This window comes from Ceratotherium simum, chromosome 25 (genome assembly GCF_057802395.1).
Source record: "Ceratotherium simum simum isolate JZ-2026a chromosome 25, ASM5780239v1, whole genome shotgun sequence".
Lineage (NCBI taxonomy): Eukaryota > Metazoa > Chordata > Mammalia > Perissodactyla > Rhinocerotidae > Ceratotherium > Ceratotherium simum.
The window spans coordinates 42,558,916-42,582,175 of NC_141924.1; the positions used below are offsets into that span (position 1 = coordinate 42,558,916).

The 23,260-nt window shown below is 37.9% G+C and overlaps 1 protein-coding gene across 4 annotated transcripts in view; it reads right to left on the reverse strand.

The window, feature by feature from the left end:
• Positions 1-23,260, reverse strand: part of LOC147913780 (uncharacterized) — a 236,235-nt gene that overhangs the window by 169,259 nt on the left and 43,716 nt on the right. For 3 of the 4 annotated variants that reach the window (XR_015556311.1, XM_087448606.1, XM_087448605.1), the window contains 2 exons: positions 5,538-5,676; positions 4,154-4,278 (listed from right to left, as the gene is read on the reverse strand). Coding sequence is in view for 2 of the 4 variants with exons in the window: in XM_087448606.1 (XP_087304732.1) it covers positions 4,154-4,278; positions 5,538-5,676 (264 nt within the window). In the remaining 2 variants the exon portion in view is untranslated. Of the gene's footprint in view, positions 1-4,153; positions 4,279-5,537; positions 5,677-9,888; positions 10,116-23,260 lie in introns of all 4 variants that reach the window. The other variant, XR_015556312.1, reaches the window with a different exon arrangement.

Consider the following 23,260-nt stretch of genomic DNA (forward strand, 5'->3'; position numbering starts at 1 on the left):
GCATCTGACTTCCTTTGAGAGTTTTAAGAGATGACTCAATCAATATACTCATTTGAAAGCTGAGATCCAAAGTCTGTTGTCAGGATTTATGACCATTTTATTACTTTTTTTTCCCTAAATTTTTCACCAGCCTTTCTACAGGCTGTTACATCCTGATGTCTGTGGGAGGTTTCCAACTCTGTTTCAAAGTTTTGAAAAGAAGAGAGTTTACAGCATGTTATTTCTGTAGACCGTCTAACTTTTGAAATCCTTCAAAAGTCTTTAATAGGAACTCTCTGTGAGGATGTATTCTACCTATACAAGTTGATTATACTTGTGTCCAAGAAATCAATTTAAAAAAAATAAGTAGAAATAATTATCAGGATTATAACCTATAATTTTGTGATAGTGAGTTTTCCAGAACACACGTATAGTAATTAAAGCAATGAATCAATAATACATATTTGTCCCTAACCTGGTTCATAAAGCCTATTGTGGTTTATACTATCTTTAATATAGCAAAGACCATTACTTCTTGCTTTAGTATTGTAATTTAATAATTCAAATATAGCATTCTCTTCAGATTGCTCAGATTTCCTCATTTCAATATATTTTAAAACATTTGTTTGTTGCCAAACTGTAAATTTAAAAGTATCTCAGAATTTTTCATGTGATAGAACAATAAGAAGGAATCTCTTCAGAATAATTAATCAATTAGCAAATTTAGTGTGGATCTACTATGTGCAAGGGAGAGTAACCCCAAAATAAGAGATTACAAAGGTTATAGAGAACCATTCCTGCATTAAAGAAGCTTTCTGTCTACCTGGGATGACAGCATATGAGAATGAAACATTTAAATAGTAATAATAGAGAATATGCACTTCAAATGAGCAATCTGTCGTCAAGAACAACCAAAGACAATCTCGCAACCCTTAATTTGAATGCTCTGGGGAAATGGGGTTAAACTGAGCTGGAGACTTTTAATGCGGCCTTATAGAGCCTTGATATTCAAAATATGGTCCAAAGGACCAGTGGCAAATGCATCACCTGGAAGCTGGTTACAGATGCAGAATCTCGGGCCTCAACTCAGACCTATGAATCAGAATCTTCGATTTCACCAGATCCCAAGATCAATCATATGCCCCTTAAATTTGAGACTGTAGTGTTATGGAGGAAGTAATCCATAAAGCAACATTCTTACATGCACCCAAAGGAGAGAGAAGTGAATTTAATTAGTCAGAGCCTGAGATTCATTGAGCTATGTCTTCCTAGTAGACCTGAATTCTGTTCCTCAAAAGCTTGAGTTAGCCTGGCTGCCCCTTCACTAGAGAACTATCCTGTACTTCTTGTTTTTGTGGAATAAACACACCAGAGGAGAGTTTGTACATCCCACACACTGGGGGCAGGGGGCAGATGTGGAGTAAGCTGGAAACCTGTGTCATCCTCCTCTGCTTTGCACAAAAATGGATATGTGAGGCAGCCTCCTGGTCCCTGATGGAAAGCTTGTTGGGTAAGCAGATTCTTGTTGGTCAAGTATATTCAAAATATGCAGGTTTTTTGTCTGAGGACCAAAGTCGCATGATCCAGGTTCTTTATGGGAGGTAAAAGTTCCCTCCTCAAACCAAGAGCCCAGAATTGGGGGTTTATAGGGAGGGTAAAAATATAACATATCTTTCAAACTAGGACACCATTGAGGATGAAAGAGAAAATTATTCAAAACTACACCAGGATAACAAGTGTAAACTAAGACTATCCTGAGCAAACCTGTGTTACACTATAAATTATAGTGTACTTGAACAAGAAACTGGTATAAAATGCCCTAAAAACTCAGAATGTAAATACAGTGAAATTGCTTTCATTTCTCCAAATAATATCTTGAGCCCCTAATTTCTTTACTAGTAGGCACTCATGTACCTTCTTCTTTAGAACCCTCCCTCCATCAACCAAAACTTCCAGTGTTCTCACAGCAATTTGCCCATCCAGTCGGGAAGAACACTGGTATCTTTGTGCTTTGTTTCTTGTTGCTGTGTGGTTGGCCCTGTTGAAGCTGGGTTCTACAAAATTCCAGAGTCAGTGCCAATCCACCACTGAAATAATGACTTAATTATTCAGATCCAAGATCAAGCCACTGTGGTTCTCCAAGGAAGCAGTAGCCTGCTCCCTCAGTGCTAACGGGCAGGAGCACCCCATATTTGAGCTCCCAACCCTTGTAGCTCTTAGCTCTCAACATTTTTGGGTCTGGATTGGTTCAATGTCAGCCACTCAGAGACCACTTTAGTTTCCCTCCCAATGTTGTCGGGCAGCTTTTCATCTTACATTCTCCAAACACAAAGTTGTTCCTCTTGTGAGGAAGGTAGCACTCTGTGAATCAAAGACGGTTTTACCCTGCTGTTGAAGAACCTTTATATCTCTGGAGGAAAATGAAAGTAGTTGATACCTTTTATGATTCCAAAGCAAAATTTGGTACCTCTCTTAAGAGAAATTAAAAAAAAAAAAAAGGTAAACTTGGATGGGATATTTGCTATGCACAGATGTATAAAATTGAAATGTGTCTCCTATTTGCCAAGTGGGTGTCACTGTGATTTAATCAAGACCTGGATTAACATGGTATTGGGGATGGAAATGATGGAATGTCAACTAGAGCCATTTCCCAAGAAAAAGTTTACTGAACCTAGAGACTGATTAGGCTTCTCAATAGATCAAAAACTAAAATAGGGAGAGAAAAAAAGAAAAGTCAAGTATAAAACAAAGTTTTGAGTCTGAGTGATGAGAATAATACTGATGCCGCGAATAAATGGGAGTTACGTAAATGTAGCTGGTTTAGAATAAAAGATGATTAATTTAGTTTGAGAAATATTGGTTTTGAGCTAACAGTAGAACATCCAAGTGGAAATATCTAATGGACAATTTGAAATTTTAAAAAATAGACCATGGTAAAAAAAAAATAGAGCATGGTTAAGGATTAGAAGTTACTATACAGAGTTGAGAGTCTTTCATCTCTTAGAGGATTATAGCCTTGTACTTGAGCTCATGAATGGTAAAGAGTGGGATGAAAAAGATGAGTCATCAAAGAAGTCAAAGAAAGTATGGTCAAAAAGATAGTAGTGTTGACTTGGAAATGGAAATGAATGTCAGTGTTGCAGAAATCTGAAAAGAGAGATAACGTGGAAAACCTAAAAGAAGTTCAACCAGACGCAAGTCAACAGTATTAGATGTCATGGAGAGCTCAGAGGAGACAGAGTCTGAATATACCCCTTGGATTTTATACAAAGGAAAAGATACAAATATTTGAGTGCCAGCTATGTACTAGGTGCTTCTACTGACATGAAATGTTTTAAGAAGAAAAGTTCAGCAGTGTCCTTGGATGTGGAGACCAGACAGAAGATTTTGTCAGGGAAAGAGCTGAGCAACACGAAGTGGTGCCTCAGGGGAACAACAGGGTCAAGCTTGAAAGTTTTTTGATTTGTTCTCTTGTATCAAGATGGAGCAAACTCTACTTGCTTGAAAGCAGAGAGGGAGAAACCCATAGGGAGAAAGATTGGACGGGGTATGACAGAAGCTAAGTGATTGCAATGGTAAATGTTGAAAAGGTGAAGTTTTAGCATTAATTAGCAATAATTAGCAATTTTATATTCTTTATCAAAGAGTTAATTTTATCTAATTATGCATGGAATGAGTCTATGTTTCTATATCAGTTCTCCTTGTCTCCCTGCCCTTTGCTTATACCCCTTTGCGTTCTTAAAAACAAAGTCTTTTCATTCCATTATACCCTTGTGAACAGTTAACTAGTTTTACAAAGAAATATAAATTTTGAGTAATCAGGCTAATTGTTGACCCAATCCTACATTTATAAATTATGGGGGAAAAAAATCCACCAGGGAATTTCAAATCTTCCCTAAAAAACAACCAGATGCTCATATAATTTATTATAATAAATTTTTTTAAAGGTTTTATCTCATAGCAGTGATATTCCTACTCCTCCAAAATCATCTTGCCTCATGAGACACTGATGTAGTCTAAAAATTTTATAAATGTATCTGTGAAGTAGAATAACTACCAAAAAGTAATTTCCTCATTTCTTGCATTACTAAGCTCTTCTGAATACCAAGTGTTATAATGCAATATTATAAACTGGCAGTTTATTTTCTGTATTCAGAGTAAAATATTGTCTTACCTAAACCAAGACAAGTACTTTCTAGTGCTCGTTATTCCTCTAAGCACTAGCAGCCCAGTTCTCCAGGATCCAGAACCAGTCTCAGCTGCCTCAGCTGCTCCCTTGAAGTCTCTCAGCCGACCTCCCTGCAGAAATGCCCCTCGGGCAAGATAAAATTTCAGTGTGACAAGATACCATTTTCTCTTACAATTAAATTCTATCCTAGACACGCAGATACTCTAGCAACTTCGTCCCTGCCCAACAGCTAGCCACTTTAGGGTGATGATTACTAAGTAGAGCTACTTCCCCAGATACAGGAAGCAGATACTGTCAAAGAAACCACACGAGTGTCTCCCCATTACACAGAGAAGGGAGGCAAATGGGCTGAAAAGAAAAGAAGCCACAGCTCTTGATTTCATTGCCACATCAAATACAAAGCAGAGCAAAACTCAGCCAATAACAACAAAACCAATCTAGTCTTGGTTGGGCAATAGAAGTAAAAATAATTGAAAATAATCAATTTATTCAAACGGCGTCAATAACTATTTATTAAATTTAAATTCAGCTGACTTTTCTGACTTGAAAAAGGCGAAAATACAAGTGAAGTAATAATTGTAAAAGTATTTCAGAAGAAATACCCTATAGCTATTTCACAAGCTTGTTGAAAAAATCTCATGAGCTATTGATGTATGTGAAGCCACTTTGAAAATTAGAAAGTGCTATATAAATGTTATTCTTTTTTTTTAGAGCAGTGTTTTTATTTTTATTTTTTTAAATTTTTTGTTTATTGCAGTAACATTGGTTTATAACATTGTATAAATTTCAGGTGTACATCATTATACTTCTATTTCTGCATAGATTACATCATGTTCACCATCCAAATACTAATTACAACCCATCACTATAAATGTTATTCTTAGCATTAGAAAATCCCAAGATATGATTATTAAATAGCAGTTACATTTAGCCACAGTTTACCTCAGGCCAGTTATGAAATCCACTCTAAATAAATGTTATAATGTTTGGAGGTGCTTACACATTGATATCCATAAGGTTTATTTGTAAAATAAATTTTATAAATCTTCTTGTTAGTGCTTAAGGATAAGCAGATGTCAACTGTGGTATATTACCATTTAGAAACTGGTAAATCTAGAAATTTTCTAGGAATACAAATTTCAAAGGTAAATTTTTTTCTTCTTGTCATTGCAAAATTACTCACCAAATATTATGTGAAGTTCTAAAAAGAAACTCCTTTGTTACATTCTCCCTATGATGTCTCTCCTGAAGTATTAATGTCAAATAATTATAAGGTTCTTTTGTACTCTTCTTCAGTAACACAAATTATAGGCAGACTTCAAAATACTCTAAAGAAGTGCTTCTCACATTTAATGTGCACACACATCACCTGAGGATCTTGTCCAAATGCAGATTCTGATTCCGTAGGTCTAGTCTGGGGCCTGAGGGCCTGAGATTCTGCATTTCTAATAAGCTCCCAAGTGATGTCAATGCTGCTGCTCCAGGGCCACACTCTGAGTATCAAGAATCTGAAAAGAATTATCAAGGTTAGGTGCTGTCTCAGTCAGGGTTCTCAGAGACACAGAACCAGTGGGGGATATGTATATATATATCTCTCTCTCCTACATATAGACAAGAGAGAGAGATTGATTTAAGGAATTGGCTCACACAATTATGGAGGCTGAGAAGTTCCAAGATCTGCAGTTGGCAAGCTGTAGACCTAGGAGAGCCAATGGTATAGTTTCAGTCCAAAAGCCGGCAGGCTCAAGACCCAAGAAGAGCTGATGTATCAGTTCGAGTCCAAAATCAGGAAAAGACTGATATGCTAGCTCAAACAGTGAGGCAGGAGGAGTTTCCTCTTACTCACAGGAGGGTCAGCCTTTTCATTCTATTCAGACCTCCAGCTGATTGGGTGAGGACCACCCACACTGGGGACAGCAATCTGCTTTACTCATTCTACCCATCCAACTGTTACTGTTATTCAAAAACACCCTCACAGACACACCTAGAATAATGTTTAACCAAATACCTGGACACCCCATGACCTGGTCAAGTTGACACATAAAATTAACCATCACAAGTGCTATTGTTACTCTAACATAAATGTTCTTTGTTTCAGCCAAGTATTAATAATCTAATTAAAATAATTCCAAAGAACTTATTTCAAACCCCTAATTTATTATGAGCTGGCCCATAATAAGTTAAGGAGACAAGTAGTGTTGATTGATTGTAGTACCCGCCTTTAGGGGTAATAAAAACAATCCTTCTTGGGGCCAGCTCCGTGGTGTAGCGGTTAAGTTTGCATGCTCCACTTCAGCGGCCTGGGGTTTGCAGGTTCGGATCCTGGGCATGGACCTACACACCTCTCATCAAGCCATGCTTGATGTGGCAGCATCCCACGTACCAAAAAAAATATGTATATATAGGAAGATTGGCACAGATGTTAGCTCAGGGACAATCTTCCTCACCAAAAAAAAAAAAAAAAAAAAAAATTAATAAACATCCTTCTTATTTAAAGAAGGCAATATTTATCTCAAAAATCCCGTTTTACAAGTTAAGATAGACCTATATTGTATGTCTTTATCAAAGTGGTATTATGAACAGGTATGAAAAATACAAAATTAAGTCATCCAAGACATAATAAGTTTTATAGGAAAAGGAGGGTTATCATAAAATTTATGTGAAAATTAAACCACTTTCTCTACTATAAAACTTCTTAGAGTCATTAATATGATAATTATTAGCACCTCTATATGCTAATAGGTGGAAGTATATATCCTTCTATATATTCCAAGAGGAAAATATATCATACTTCATAGTATCTAAAATGCCATCTAATGTTAAGGTATATCATTTTAGGTACCACTAAAGTAGGAACTAATGATGCCAATTAAATATGACACAATGTTTTCCGAATAATTTTTGCTTTTTAAAATACTGACTGACTGAGCTCTTGTAGATTTATAGGTAGATTAATCATATATCACCCACATGCATATATAAAAAGGAAAATATAAGTAAAGGGCATTGATTATAGTATTGTATTGATTATAGTATTGCATAGATTCTATACTATAGTATTGTATAGATTATATACTATAGTATAGTATTGATTATAGTATTGACAAAATTTCTTCATTTAGTCTAACTCTTCTGAATCACTTTTCAACTGAGTTTCACTATCATTTTTCTATACCATATTTTCCTCTGTGCCATCTAGAGCACTGATGATACAATATTTCTTGAGTGTTTCACTATTGTCTCTAGAATATTCTTCCAAGCGACTTACACCTACTCTAGAAGTTTTGATGTTGGCACTTTTTTGATCAGAAGAAATTTTCAGAGACCAGTCAAGGACTCAAATGGTCTGTAAATTGACTCAAATGTCCAGAGGCTGCCATCTTCCAGTTACGGTACTAGGAATAATTAAGTTAGCCCACGTGTAGGCAAGGACAGCTACATCACACCTGCTACTTGGCTGACAGCATTTGCAAGACGTATCTTGAATTTAGAGATGTTAAAATTGAAAACACACAAACACACAATTCATCTTAGAATCAATGGAAATATGGTTATTCTCAGACTTATTTAACCAAAGAAGAATCCCTCCCTTTTTAAAGAACTATCTCAAGGTACTAGTGTTTCATGAATCCTATTTTTGAAAAATACTCCCTTAAATGTATTCCTTCTCTACACCACATTACCCTTTGGCATAAGCCAATTTAAATATTTTTTTTTCTTAGTATATAGCCCCTTCTGAATAAGAGATCATGCCTATTTCTTCTCTCCGCTGCCTGCCCCACAGTGTCTGCGACACCTTTCATTACACATTAAGTGGTCAATAAAAGTTCTTAGATGAAGATCCAGGACTGAGCATCATAGAAATTTTCCCAACCTGCTTCCAAAACAAGTTTAATTCTTATGTTGTGTCTTATGACTTAAACTTTCTTCCTAAAAATGTCTCTCAAAGAATTTCCTGCCTTTTAACACCATGTAAATATCCACTCTTCAGATGTACTTCAGTGATCATTATCATAACCCCATTCTAATGGGCTGGTGTGTGCAGACACTTGGTAGTGGAATAGGGGTGAGAAAATCTGAGTTCTACTTGGGGCCGTGCCGTTTGCTGACTAAGCACCTTGCTCCTCCACTCCTCAGTTCTCTCAGAAATCAATGAAGGCAACACTTGTCCAGCTAGCTTCACAGCGCTGTTGTAATAATCATTAGAAAAAAACGTACGAAAAAGCACTCTACAGGCTACATAGTGCTATCTATGCCTTTATTATACACATGACAGTAAAATTCTGTTCAACTCTTGATTTGGCTTTGGTTTTGTTATTCATCAGCATGAACTATAAGCTCCCCAGAAAAGCTCTATGAGTACTTCCAGAGTATCCTTGCCACTGAAAAACATCATTAAACAGTAATAGTCATGAAATTTCTGAGAACGATTCTGTTTGAGGTAACAACCATAAACATATAAAAGTGAGTCCCCCGTAGCTCAGTGAATCCATTCATTGTGGACTTCCTAACTATATTAATTAAAAATCAAAGGTTTGCTTTGTGTGCGCTAAAGAAATATGGCGATGATAATAGTGAAAGCCTCTTCGTTACTCTTAAAGAAGTCTTAAAGTATCAAATTCTTTGGCCAACATTATCTCATTGGAACTTGATAAAGCTCTGGCAGGTATTAATATCATCGCGTTTTTCAGATGAGAAAACTAAAGCTCCAACGTTGATTGCCTGGGGTAAATCGTCTTGCTCACAAATTCATGGCAGAGCTAAGATTTTCATCTTACAATGCTAGGCTTTCTTGTACATTAGGACTTCTCAGCCTCAGCAGTATTGACACTTGAAGCTGGATAATTCTCTGTTTGGGGGTGGGGGCTGTCCTGTGCATCGCGGAATGGTTAGCAGCATCCCTGGCTCTACCCACCAGATACCAGTAGGACCCCTCCTCCAGTTGTGACAATAAAAATGTCTGTAGATGTTGCCAAGTGTCTCTTGTGGGGCAAAATCACCCCTACTTGAAAACTTATCATATATTATGCCCCCTTTATAGTAGTACTTTTGTAATTTCTCAAATAATTCTCACATGCTTAATCGTATTATTGTAAGTCAGATAACAATGACAACTTAGAATCAGAGGGTGTTCATTTCCTGTGTCTGCCATAACAAATTACCACAAACTTCATGGCTTAAAATAAGAGATTAATGCTTTCACAGTTCTGGAGGCCAGAAGTCCGAAATCAAGGTGTAGAAACGCTCTCCTTTTGAAAGCTCTAAGGGAGAATCCTTCCTTGTCTCTCCCAGCTTCTGGTGGCTCCAGGTGTTCCCTGGCTTGTGGCTGCATAACTCCAATCTCTGCCTCCATCTTCACATGCTCTTCTCTGTGTCTCTTCTGTCTTTTGTAAGAACATTTGTCATTGGATTTAGGGCCCACAGTAGAATCCAGGATGATCTCTTCTCAAGATCCTTAACTTAAATAGATCTGCAAAGACCCTTTTTGCAAATAAGGTCTCATTCACAGGTTTTGGGCAGATATTATCTTTGAGGGGGGGTTACTATTCTACTCACTTCATAGATCATACTTCTTTCCTAAGAATTTAAAATACTTTCTGGATAATCTATCATCTCGTTAATTTCACAAATGCTCTAGAAAATAGAGAAGGACAGGTAAGAAAACGAGGCACAAAGAGATTAGGGGCAAATTTGCTAATGTCAATGAGGTACAGACTTACTAAAATAATGTTCTAGTCCATGTCCAGGGCCTTCCTCATTGGGTCTATCCTGGGGTGGTTGAGAGAACCAGTTGAATGGCATCCTGCTTTATGAACCATACAATTTAAGTTGCGTTCTGGCGGGAAATTGAAAAGCAAAAGAGAACACAGCTGGATTTTCAGATCCTTGTGTTGATTTTTTTAAAAATCAGCTCTAGATTTCTAAAATGAACAAGATTTTCTGGAACCTGGTGAAAGATAACAAACATGGAACCCAATTTAATAAAGTCGCTTCTCAATGTGTAAACATCCTTTAAAGTTCATCCCTGCATGTGTGTAGCATGTTAATTTTTAAAAAGTTTGTGGTTATAGAGTCATGAACAGAAATACAGAGTATTAGCTTTCATAATGCACGGTATTAATCACACTCTCATATACTGAGACTGATTCTGCAAAAAACTATGAGATCATGCGCACTTAACAGAGCTTGGTCACAGAGTAATGGTCTGCTGATTTCCCCAAAATATTGCCTTTCTTTTTTCGATACCTCTGCATTTTCATTCTAAGCGATGTTGACCTTTTAACCAGAGTATCCAGTAAGTTATGAATCACCATGAGACACCAAATGACTCAGTTATAGAATTACAACCATGAATTGTATAAAAAGCTTTTTAAATATAACATAACTGAACAATTTCCTTCTTGATGTCTCTTGCAGTAGTCATACTCTTTCTTCTAAAGGTTAGCGTGAAGATGTCCAGTCACTTACTCATTTTTCTGATTGCCATTTACAACTGTTAAGTCAAATTCACTAAAATTATATCCTTTGTCACATGTCCTAGATTTTATTTGAACATTTTTTATTTATTCATGATATTTAATTAAAGCTAAACTGTCATCTGCTTTAAATCTTGCCTAATTTCTTTCAGGCCCTGTATTAGCTTCTGTAGTTGTAGCGTGTGGTTTTATTATGATCTAGCGTAAATCTAAATCTGGCTTATGTACCTCTAGATTTTTTTCTTAATAGATAAGCTCATTAACACTCTCAACCCTTAAGAGAAAAATCAAAGTGAAGATAAGGGTTTAGTGATCTCTGGGAATACAGAATAGAGAAACTTGGTGATGAAGTAAGATATTCACGTGGTTTAAAAATTTTTTTAAAGCAGCAAACTGGGGTGTAGGATGCAATGTGTAAATTTCCTACCAAGCCCAGATCTCTGTCCCAGCCCTCAGAAGCAATCAGTATTAAAAGCTTTGAGTTCACCTTTTCTGAAATATTTTACATATATTCAAGTCTCCTTTTAAAGAAAGTTCTTTCTACTAAAGCAAAATCATTCTTAGTTAATGGTAGCATTCTCACATTCTGTTTTAGACCATGTATCTGACAGGATTAACCCTAACCTGCCCCAAATCTTCTGAGTGGATTTAATCAAGTCACTAGACTCAGTAGGCATCATCTCACAACTTGGAAAAAGAAGTGTATTAAAAAAATATTTTGTCAATGAATAATCCTCAGCAAGCCCTACCCTTAGTGTTCTGTGTACCATAATCAGCTCACTCAAACTCTATCCTATAAGGGCCTTTTAAATTTTACTCTCAGAGAGAAATAATATGTCTTCTTAAAATCAAATTTTAAGTGACAAATGTCTTGCTTCAAAAATGAAATATCCCCAAGTTTCTCTATTCTGTATTCCCAGGAATCACTAAACCCTTATCTTTACTTTGATTTTTCTCTTAAGGGTTGAGGTTGTTAATAAGTTTATCTATTAAAAAAAAAAGTCTAGAGGTACATTAGCCAGATTTAGATTTACACTAGATCATAATAAAACCACACACTACAACTACAGAAGCTAATACAGGGCCTGAAAGAAATTAGGCAAGATTTAAAGCAGATGAAAGTTCAGCTTTAATTAAATATCATGAATAGCATAAGAACTGTTCTTTAGCTATAGCTTCTCCTTACCTTCTGCTACAAGTTCATTATAAAAAGCAGCATGAGAGGGGCTAGTGAATGTTTTATAATGTTGTAGAGGTGTCTGAAGCCTGAGGATTCTGTAAACCCATGGGTATCCAGTAGAGATGGGCCAGGAGGTTGGGTATGGTTAGGAGATGCTGCATGATTCTGATTCCCTCCCTCCATCCATGCACACACACATAACATACATGTTTTTAGTCCTTCAAGATCCTTCAAGAAGCAGATACTAAGACAGAATGACATATTTAAGAAATTTGTTAGGGACTCACCTGTAGGAGAAAACAGGGAGAGGCTGGGAGGACAATGATGCAGGTCTGCCGGAGTGGAGAGAGAAGCGAGAGACGGAAGGGAGGAAGGTTGGAAAGACGTATCTTACTCTGCAGTACATTCTAAGGAAAGTCTGGCAAGACCATGGGAGGTGGTAGTTGGGGAGAATATGGGGTGGGTGGGAAGATCCTCAAACCAAAGTTGGCTGTCAGGAGAGTCCCTGCATCTCCCAGGGATAGGCCTGCCTTGGTCTCTCAGGTGTGCTCAGTCATTGGCTGAGAGCAGCCTGTGGGAGGCATGACCTCATTAGAAACTTGGTGATGAATTTCAGAGCTTGACATCTGGGGCCCGCAGTCAATCATGCTCCCTGTAGTTGGTGATAGAGAAGCTCATTCTCCTGCCCAATGCACCATCTCAGATGAGACCTATCACTCCAAACATCTCTTAGACTGATCTTTAGAGGCATATACATATAAAGTTGAAAATATTTGTTTTCAGAGTTTCAGCATGACTCTTCAACTCCAAGATTACCCTCAACAGAAATTTCTCAAATTCTAAATTTTCCCTTGGTCAACAAAGCAATTAGCAATAAACTAATCCACACTAAAAAAAGACTGATCACTATGCTTCCTGCTTAACTCTTCTTTACCTTGTCACATTGAATGGATCTTTAAGTGGTGGACATATTTTTACTGAGGTAAACTTTACATACAGTAAAATACACAAGTCTTAAGTGTAAAATTTGAAAGAGCTTTGGTATTATATACACTCATGTAACCACCACCCCACCCAAGATTTAGACCACTCCAGAAAGTTTCCTCACGCCACCTTCCAGTCAATTCTAACTTTCCCATAAATAACTACTGTTCTCATTTCTATCACCAGAGATTAGTTTTGGCTGTTCTTGAAGTTCGTATAAATGGAATCATACAGTATACACTTTTTTGTGTCTGGCTTTTTCCATTTTGCGTAGTATTTTTGAGATTCATCCATGTTGTTGCAAATGCATGAAGTAGTTCATTTTTTTATTACTGAGTAGTAGGCCATTGCATGGATATACCACAGTTTGTTTATCCATTCACTTGTTGAGAGACATTTGGGTTGTTTCCAGTTTGAGGCCATTATGAATAAAACTTCTCTGAACATTCATGTAGAAATGTTTGTGTGGACATATGTTTTCATTTTTTAGGGCAATATAGGCCATAAAGTAGATGTATAAAGAGTTTTCCAATGTTTGTATCATTTTATACTCCATAACTGGTGGAATTTTGAGAAATGTCAGATGATATTTTAGGACTTCTCTCAAATCACACCACTCAACTAACTTCAGCTAAATAAAAGATTAACTCTGGCAAGAGTAAGAGAAATAATTTATATATCTCTTTCTTTAGCCAAAGCATACAGATGCTCTCACACCCCATGCTACTGATGGAAAAACAGAGTTCAGGGACTATTAAAGCTTGCTCAAACAGCTGATAAGCGCAATCAGGATTCAAACTCAGCTCTGCTCCTGTTACAGCAGAACCAATGGTCTTTCCCCCACACAAACTTCCAAAGCATGGCACTGGAGGAAGCCCAGCTTTAGCTGGAGGCCGGAGGCTAAGGAAGGAGAGATGTGAAATGCAGTCGCAGATTTTTCTCTACTTACTACAGAAAGGAGGATGAGACCACCAGGTCTCCTTTATCGACCTTGCCAAGGTCTATTCTTCAGTTCCATCCCCTGTTTTAGAAACAGGGGATTTGTAAAGGACCTCTGTCTGCCTTGTTTGTTTTTCCCTCCTCCCCAGTCTGACGCCAAGAGATTATTATTGTTATTATTATTATTATTATTGCTAATTAAAAGATAAGGAAACAGAGTCTCTGTTCACATAATTTGTCTAGGATCACACAGATTAGTGTGTCTTTTTCATTCCTTAGTTTTGGTTTCTTGAAAACAGAGATTATTACTGTCTTTCCTTAATATCCTCACTGCCAAGTATTGTATAGACTAAAGGCCAGGCAGACAGTGGATGGTGAATCAGTGAATGGATGGATCACAAACAAGTTTTCTGGTTTCAAGTTCAGAAGTCTTTTCATTAGGCAGTATATACTAAAACTTTATTTTCCACAAATTTTTAAAACTGGGAGACTGGATGAGATGACCGCTAAGATTTTGTTCAATTTAGAAAGGCTAGGATTCCATGTGCCTGCACTTAATACTGCCTTATAGGAAAAGAATCAGCATTTTTCTCCAACAGCATGTTAAAATTACCAGAAAGAGAGAATGCAGGAGGGGAACCTACTGTGACTAATGAGTAACAAGTCCCATGAGATGAAATCTGACCAGAAACTAAGAGCCTGTCCAAAAGTGACACTGAACATATTCTCCTCCTCAAACAGCACAACCATCAGATTTCTACTCTTGGTAGGGTGACTGAAGTTCTGGAAAAGTCATTTTCATGAAAAATATAAGCACCTTGTTTGCATATATGATAACAGCATTCTAGGAAAAAATAGAATCAAGAAATATAAATTAGGGGCCATCCCAGTGGCGCAAGCGGTTAAGTGCGCGCGTGCTTCGCTGCGGTGGCCTGGGGTTCGCCAGTTTGGATCCCGGGCGCCCACCGACACACCGCTTGGCAAGCCATGCTGTGGCGGCATCCCATATAAAGTGGAGGAAGATGGGTATGGATGTTAGCCCAGGGCCATTCTTCCTCAGCCAAAAAAGAGGAGGATTGGCAGATGTTAGCACAGGGCTGATCTTCCTCACACACACACACACACACACACACACACACACACACACAAAAAGAAAGTAGTTTAGAGAACAACCGGAAGAAAAAAAACTACACACCACATGTATAAATCAATGCTCAAAAAATAAGTCAAGGAAGACTGATCATCTCTTGGTCCCGCATACAACTCCAGACTGTCCCAAACAGTATCACGCTCTTCCCTTTGGTTTTGCACCAATCCCACTGCTGTGGTGTTCACGAGCATTGGAGCGCTGCCACCTGCCTTATATCAGATTAGGCATTAGATTGAAGACGTTAGTTTTGCCACGTTGCTGTCCCTGATCTCAGCCAAGCGTTCTTTTCTAAGGCAGAAACTCTCAAAGAAATGAAACCCTTCAGTTTCTCTTCCAAGTAGAAACCATACCAATCCTGCCCCTTCCAATGTAAGTTTACTTTTCAGTCCAGACACTTATGCAACTCATAAAAGTTCCTTTCTTTTTATGTACAATATCAAGAAATAATTCATTATTCAATCTCTGTACTCTATTGCACATGTATCAACAAAATTTAATCTATGGGAATAGATCACCCTGAATAGTAAGCTTCTCTGATGCATTTCACATAATTTAATGGAGCTTTCAATCCACTGGGAATATAGTATTACCATCTTCAAAGTGTTTTCTTAGACACAACACTCGATCTCCCATCAAGTGAATGATCTTACCCAAGATGATAATGAAAAGACCCGAAAGATCCTTCAAGTAAGCAGTTAATACTTTCAGAATAGACTGATTTTATGTCTGTGTTTGTACAAATTGTGCCATCATTCTTCAGTTCAGAATCCTGTTGTTTTTCAAAAGAGAACACACTTGCTCCTGTGGAGAATAGACTGACCCTATTTTTATGGCTGGGGTAGCTGCTATTTGCGTACTTCAGCGTGTTGCACTGTGCGTGACGAGAGGAAATACTATAATTAATTTTCTAATAAGTAGTAGCTTGAACTGAGAAAATAAGCCAAAGACAAATTACTACATCATTTTAAATGGACCCTCTCCCCCCAATTCCCTTCTTCGTTACGTCAATGGCTTTTCATTATTATTGGGGAACAAATAATCCTGTGCCTCCACCCTCAGCTACTGCCTGAGCTCGTAAGTCCCTCCCCCTCCAGGCCTCCCACCCTCCATCTCCGGCTCTCTGGATCCACCACACACCTCTTCCTCCAATTTCTCCAACAGACCTTGCTTCCTTCCACCTCAGGGGCTTCAAACACGCTGACAATCTATCTCCACCCCTTACCCCAGGTGTACCCTACCCCACAACGGGTGGAGGATCCTCTACTCCTTCCTTCAGATTTCAGCTCCCTGATCACGTCCTTCAGGAAAGCTCTAACTCAGCTCACTCGCCAGGGCTCATTTTTTCATGTGTTTCTCTTTCATTATACTATTTTCATAATTTTATAAATATTCATATTTATATATATAAATATATGCAAATTTATAAATAATATAAATATTATATTATTATTATATTATCAAAGTAGTCACTTTAATTTCTTTGTGTGATTGATAAACATCATGGTGCCCACTCCATGAGGCAAAAACCATAACTTTTTTTGTGGTCATCAGCATACCTCCTGGCACATAGTGTTCAATAAATATACTTATTCAAGAAACTGAATTTTTAAATATAATATACATAAAGAATATAAAACAAATTTTAATGAGGAAGACTCTAAGCAAGGATAATTATAATATATAAATTATAACACATAAAGAAATACTTCTTTCCAGTAAAGACATTGACAGAGAACACTAGTAGAAGTCAAAGGGAAATCTAATTAATATTGGCTCTAAAGAAGAAAACTTACTAGATTCTGTTGAGGGGGAGAAAGACTGTGTAAAGATTGATCTGGTGATTCTATATCAAGATCCCTGGAGTTTTGCTTGGTCATTTGTATAAAAATGACTCATTCTTCCTTTCAAGCAACAAAAGCTCAATCTCACATTCAAAACTGTCTGCAGCAAAATTATTGCTCCAACATTTGGACTTGAAAGAAAATATTTACAAACCTGTGTGTGAAAGATATCTTCCTCTGCCTTGCCTTCTTACTCAGGACCAATAAACATCCTATTGTACACTCCAAACCTAGAAGGCATAGTTAACTGAGCCTAGCTCTTGTACTCAAGTAGACATAAAAATCTAGAGGGAATAATAACATGTAAAAACCCCAAAATCATGATAAAAATTGGAGTTACCAATCCTTACTTTGCCTTTCACTGAAATCTTATCTTTCAGGATTTATATTCTTTGTTTTCTGTGAAACTGCTGAGTATCTAAGATGTGGGTGTCTTAGAGTAAAGTTACAAAGTTATAGTAACTGACTCAGAAGCAACGCTGTGAGACGCCGCACTGAAGTGAAAAGGAGTCCTAACAGTGGGGTGTGGAGCCACTACCCACAGAAGAAAGCAGGAAGTCCTTCTCTCCCACCCACCCCACCACTGTGCCTGGTACATATGTTGCTCATTTTTTTTTTACAATTGAATGAATGAATGAACAAATGATTTTGATATCATCAGAGCATGCATTCATAATGCATAGTATATCCAAATGATATTATCTCCTTGGGGCATCAGAACCTCACCTCAGGGAATGATTTAATCATTAATCATTTAATCATTGGAATGATTTAATCATTTAATAAAACCCAGAGAAGGTTTTTAACTTGGAAAACTTTAGGGAATATAAAAGATCAAGTGAGAAAATATAAACCTAAAAACCAACCGAAAATTTTAGAGTAAATTTGACCAAATTTTGTGGTTAGTAATTGTGAACACAATTCAAGGATTTGTGCTAGAAAATCCTTATCAGGTAATTCTCTATTCTATTTTAGTTTCTGGTCTATATTTTGGTACAGACTACCAAACTTTTTCTTGCATTTTCCAAGTTCTGCTATTCTTCTGTGATTTATTAGTTAGAGTAGGCTGATTGTTGCCATAAACAACCCACAGACCACAGTGGCTTAAATCAACAAAGGTGTCTTTCTTGCGTAGGTCACAATCAGTGCAGACTGAGTGAGTGGAAGGGTGGTCCACTCCCCACAATCATTGAAGGAGCAGGCTTCTTCCATCTGGTGGCCCTGCTGGGTTCTGTGTAGTGACTAAACCTCAGAGCCCTTCACGGGATTCTCTAGATGCAGACCAGCTAATAAACAAAATTGGAGAGAGATCTGCAGGGTCTCATGGGAGGAGTGTGGGCCAGGCCTAAAAATGGCACGCATCCCTTTTATCCACATGCCATTGATCAGTACCCTGTCATATGCAAGGGAGTTGGGAAATTTAGGAAAAGTGAAATACCAAGGATGAGAATTTTAAAGAGCTAGCTAGCCAGTGTCTGTCACAGTGTCCCACATTTCCTGGTCCATGTTGCCCTGTTCTGGGATGTCACTTCTTTCCATCAAGAATATCTTTCTGGATCTCTATTTATGGACTTGCTGAAAGTTGACTTTACTTGTCATTATTTTTACCCATTTTTTATCCCTAAGTATATTTTCTCCAACCAATGTGTTCTGTAAAATGCTTGTCTCTGTCTGGCTCTGACAACCTGCTGCTGTGAGTCTGCCTGATGTATATTCTTGCCCTGCAGTGAGTAAAGGGTGCTTGAAACATTCTCTTAGACAGGAGGAAGGGAGCTAAATATGGCCTTTATCTCCCATTGAGTAGAAAAGTCCAGTAAAAATCCCCCCAGTTGCAACAACCACAAAGCATTCCTTCCTAATTCTTTTATAGCATCATTTTACAAAAAATTACTAATATTTGCATTTCTTTATTTGTTTTGGCCTGAAACATCTGGGAACCTTTACTCTTCATGATTCTTCCTTCTCTAGTGTACTGCTTCCCTAGACTCAAAAAGTCCTGACACAGAATAGCCTCAAATGAATCTGAGTTTCCTGGATGAACTGCCCTAGCATTTCCAGAAGCTTCGCTTGCATTTCTGTATATTCAGTTCAGTAGGGTGGTTAACTCAAACCTTTGCACTTTTTCTCAAATCAGAGAAATGAGAAAAGAACTGCACTTTAATTTTATGCCAGTGATAAGAAAATTAAAGTTATTTTATATTAAAAACCTTAATATGGTCTGAAAACCTCAACAAATTTTTTAATCATCTTAAACGACTTTAATGGATTTTCTGTAGTATGCCATTAATACAAATCCATTTTGTTTTATTGAGGTCAAACTATACTCCCTGGTCTTGTTCCCTAGGAGAAGGAAATTAGGTAAAAATTAGCTCACTGTGGTTGTATTCACTTTATATTGCTGCATAAAAGAGAGGACTAACTAAAGGGCAGGCTGAAACCTGGAAAAATCAAGCACTTTGTATTAGGCCAGAGTTCCTGTGATGTAAGGGGAAAATAAGAAAGTGGGAAAGACAATCTATAAATAAAGGAGTTAAAGAATCATTGAAGGCAGATGTTATTGACTGTTGGAAGCTTTTCCAAAAAAATTAGTGTGTCTTATGTATAAATGCATTAGTTATTAAACCACACAAAAAGTCAACTTTGAGTGCTTCCTTTCCCTACATCCTCTTTAGCTACCAGTAGAGCTAATTACAAATATATATATTCTTCCTATAGGAGTCATTTTCCAAGAGCTTTAAGCCTACTTTATCGTTTCACTTAGAAGTTAATTACGTACCATATGCACACACACACGCTACAAATATATAAGGCACAATGATGCTTTACATGGTACCAATATATAAATGCATGATACATCTGCATAACACAATACATATACACATATACACATAAATAACCACCACACATATATGCTGGACGTTGGAGGTTAGCTTTAGCTTTCTCAAGCTCTATTTTATCTTCCTTCTAGTTGGAGAGGGGGGAAAACCTAAAATTAAATATTTTGACTCCCTTGAATCTAAGATTCTTGAGGCAAATTAGGTTATGCCAATTGAATGCACCTATGTGAAATTTGGGAGACAAAGAAAGGTGAAAGAATTGTCCTGTTCCTTTTCGGTTCTTTCTGCTGGCAAGCGATGCGTGGAAATGGGAGTTGCTTTCTGTAGCAATGATCCAGGATCTGTTCACCAGCTGTGTGGGTGTTTAGAAATGGTTGTGTCAGCTTCTTCTGGCTTTCTGGTCTTTGGATGACAGCTATGGGCCCATTCTGCAGATTCCAGGGTGATGGAGGAGGTTGTCCACAGCAGCAGCTTCATTACAGACCTGCTTTATTATAGATGACTGATCTTGGGATCACAGATACAGGGTGTGCTCTTAAACTCATAGGACCATTTATTTATAGTGTTAGAGGTGGTATCTCCCCTAAGTACATTATGAACTCTTCTGGAAGTCATTCCTGGAGGTCCATCTTAGAACCCACTTCTTCCTTCTAATAATTTATAAGCATAAAACTTCACGTATAAGATTCCTCTCTAATTAAAGATGTGGGATATGTTTGCTCCTTGCACTGAACCCTGCCCAATGCAATGCATGACATTTTATGTAATTTTCAGTGTATTCAACTGTTCTCTGTTAGTCCATTTGCCTAAATCTGTTACACCTAATGCAACTTCCTACGAGGCTGCTCACATTTTCCCTCAAGATAATTTGGTCCTCTCCAAAGTTCTACAACCAGTCTCAGCCATTGTCCAAGGAATTCTAGGGACATCTTTGTCAAAGAGCTTCCCTTCTCAAGTCTTTCTAACTTCAGTTTGGTCTCATGCTTTTCGCAGCATTCCTGCTTATACACCATCTCTGTTTCAACCCTAATGACACTTTTATGCTGAAGATGTTTAATAATACATATTTTCTGCAATTTTGATGAGGTTATATTTTTTCTCTTTTATCTTGGGTAAATATAAATTTTGCAATAAATCCCTCTCCTTTGGGTTTATGCAAAAAGAATAACAACAACAAAAAAGTAGCAAAAACAAAGTCGTTCAATATGATCTCCATTCCCTTTGTGGGAGAAATTAACCAATCAAAAAAGTGAGTCAATGATCCAGTATTAGATCCAGGAAGGGCTGTATAAAAAAAAAAGTCTGCATTTCTTGCTGCTTTTCTCTTTTCTCCTTGGAACGTCATCATGGATTTTTCTACATCTTTATCCTTCCCTTCTACTCCTGGCAAGACTCACAGGGACAGGGCCTGTCAACACCATGAGGTTAGACTCCTGTGACAGACCATCAGAGAGCAAAGCCTCTGCTGCCTTCTGGCCCGCATGCCATGCCCACAGAGTGGAGTTTCAAGACTAATATGCTACCTGTACAGCGGAATGACAGCAGCATCTCCAAGGAGCAATGGTGGAGTAGAAATACGTTATGGCTCCTGGAAACCTCTGTGACAGCCACCCATTTTTTTTATAGTGAGGCAAAGTATCTCTTTTTTTGGGGGAACTGCCTCTTACTACCCCGCTGCTACCTTGTTGGAACTATCACTGACAATACTCCACCATATCCCACCCACAAGGGGGTCTTTGATTCAAGTTAGGCCAGTCATATTCTCTCTCCCAGGTGTTTGAAAACTGACTAGAGCCTCACAGGGACTGAAGACATTGGGACTGGGGCAACCACTGTTGGGGCTCTCCAAGATCTCCTGTGCTCCTTTGCTTCCTTCTGATCCTCAGGCCTAGGTTGTTTTTGTCAGCATTTCTTTTGATTTTGTGAGCTCCCTAGTATATTTTAATAGCCCTCTTTTATTTAAGCTTTTGAGGCTGAATTTTGTTTCCTTTCAACCAGAGGACCCTAACCAATCCTCCCCTCCCCTAACCCATCATTCCCTGCCTCCCCCCTTTCCCTTTCATATGGTCTAATTGACTCTTCACAGGCAGTAAAATCCAGCTTAATATTGCTGGGCAAAAGCATCCCATCATTCATTCATTCAACAAAAATAGATTGGGATTTTACTAAATGACACATGCTAGGAATACAAAGATGGAAAAAAATACTGCATTCAGGCAGCTCATATTCTAGCAAGAGATAATGCAATACAACATAAAATTTAGGAAAATAATTATCAGAAGAAAGAACCTCTGAACTCTCAGAAAGAGTTGAGACTTTTTACCAAGTGGAAAAGAAGCAGGGAGTGCACTCCAGGCAAAGAAAGGAACTTTCACAAAAGCAGGAAGGAGTGCTGCCTTTGGGAACTACTAGACGTTGTGTTAAACTAGAACCTGGATTCAAATTGGGAAGTGATTGAAAATTGGATTGGAATGGGAAAAGGAACCAGATCAGTAAAGCCAGATTATTCACTCAGAATACAACAGAGAGATAAGAACACACAGATACTGGTAGATGCCCTCTCACCCACATTCCTTCTCCCTTCTCTTAGTAGTAGCATTCACAGTTTTAAACTGGACACATCAATTCACAGAATAAAGAATGCATTTGCCAGTTTCTCTTAATAGCTACATGTAGCCATGTGACCAAATTCTGACCAATGGGAAGTGAGCAAAAGTCATGTGTGCAGTTTGGGGGTCATGCTCTTAAATGAAGGAGCTTGCCCTCTCCTTCCCTTCTTTTCTTTTCTACTGAGAATGTAAACATAGAGATGGGGAGGCAACTTAGACCATGCTGATGAGAGTAGCACCCTCAGGATGGGGAGCAAGTTGATTGAAGAAGCCTGGGACCCCAGCTCCATGGAGGTTCCACACATGCCCTGGACTAATTACACTTGGACTGTTATACAAAAACAAATATCAGCTTTTATCCAGGTGAACCAATGTATCGTGGCCACCTGTTACAGCAGGTGAATCAATAACTGTACCTAACTGGTTACCTAATTGTAACAAGAGGACTTAAGAATAGAAAGTGAAGAAGTTACAATTAAATTTATGCTTTGGAACAGAGGTCAGCCAACTATGGCTTGCAAGCCAAAGTCAGCCCACTCCTGTTTCTGTATGACACATGAACAAGAAGTTTTTACATTTTTAAATGGCTGAAAAAAATCAAAAGAAGTATAATATTTTGTAACACATGAAAAATTATAAAAAATTCAGTGCCCATAAAAAGCGTTTTATTGGAACACAGCCATGTTCATCCATTTGTGTATGGTCTACAGCTGCTTGCACACTACAATAGCCTGGTTGAATAGTTGCAACAGAGATCACGTGGCCCATAGTCTAAAATATTTACTGTCTGGCCCTTTATACAAAGAGTTTGCCAATTCCTGTTTTAGATGACTACCTCAATGGATATAGCAAATTTACTGAAGAATGAAAAGAATACAATCAAATAACAGCCAATCAGGGGAGTGACGCTAGCATCATAGCAGAGTAAGTTGTTCTCTTTGCTTCTCCCCTCTAAGTTACAACTAAACAGACATTCATTAACCAACAGAGGATTCCTTCCACAGCACAACAGGATGCCTGAGAGATCCATGCAGCCATACATCTGAAGGTGGATGGACTGGATCCCTGGGAAGCAG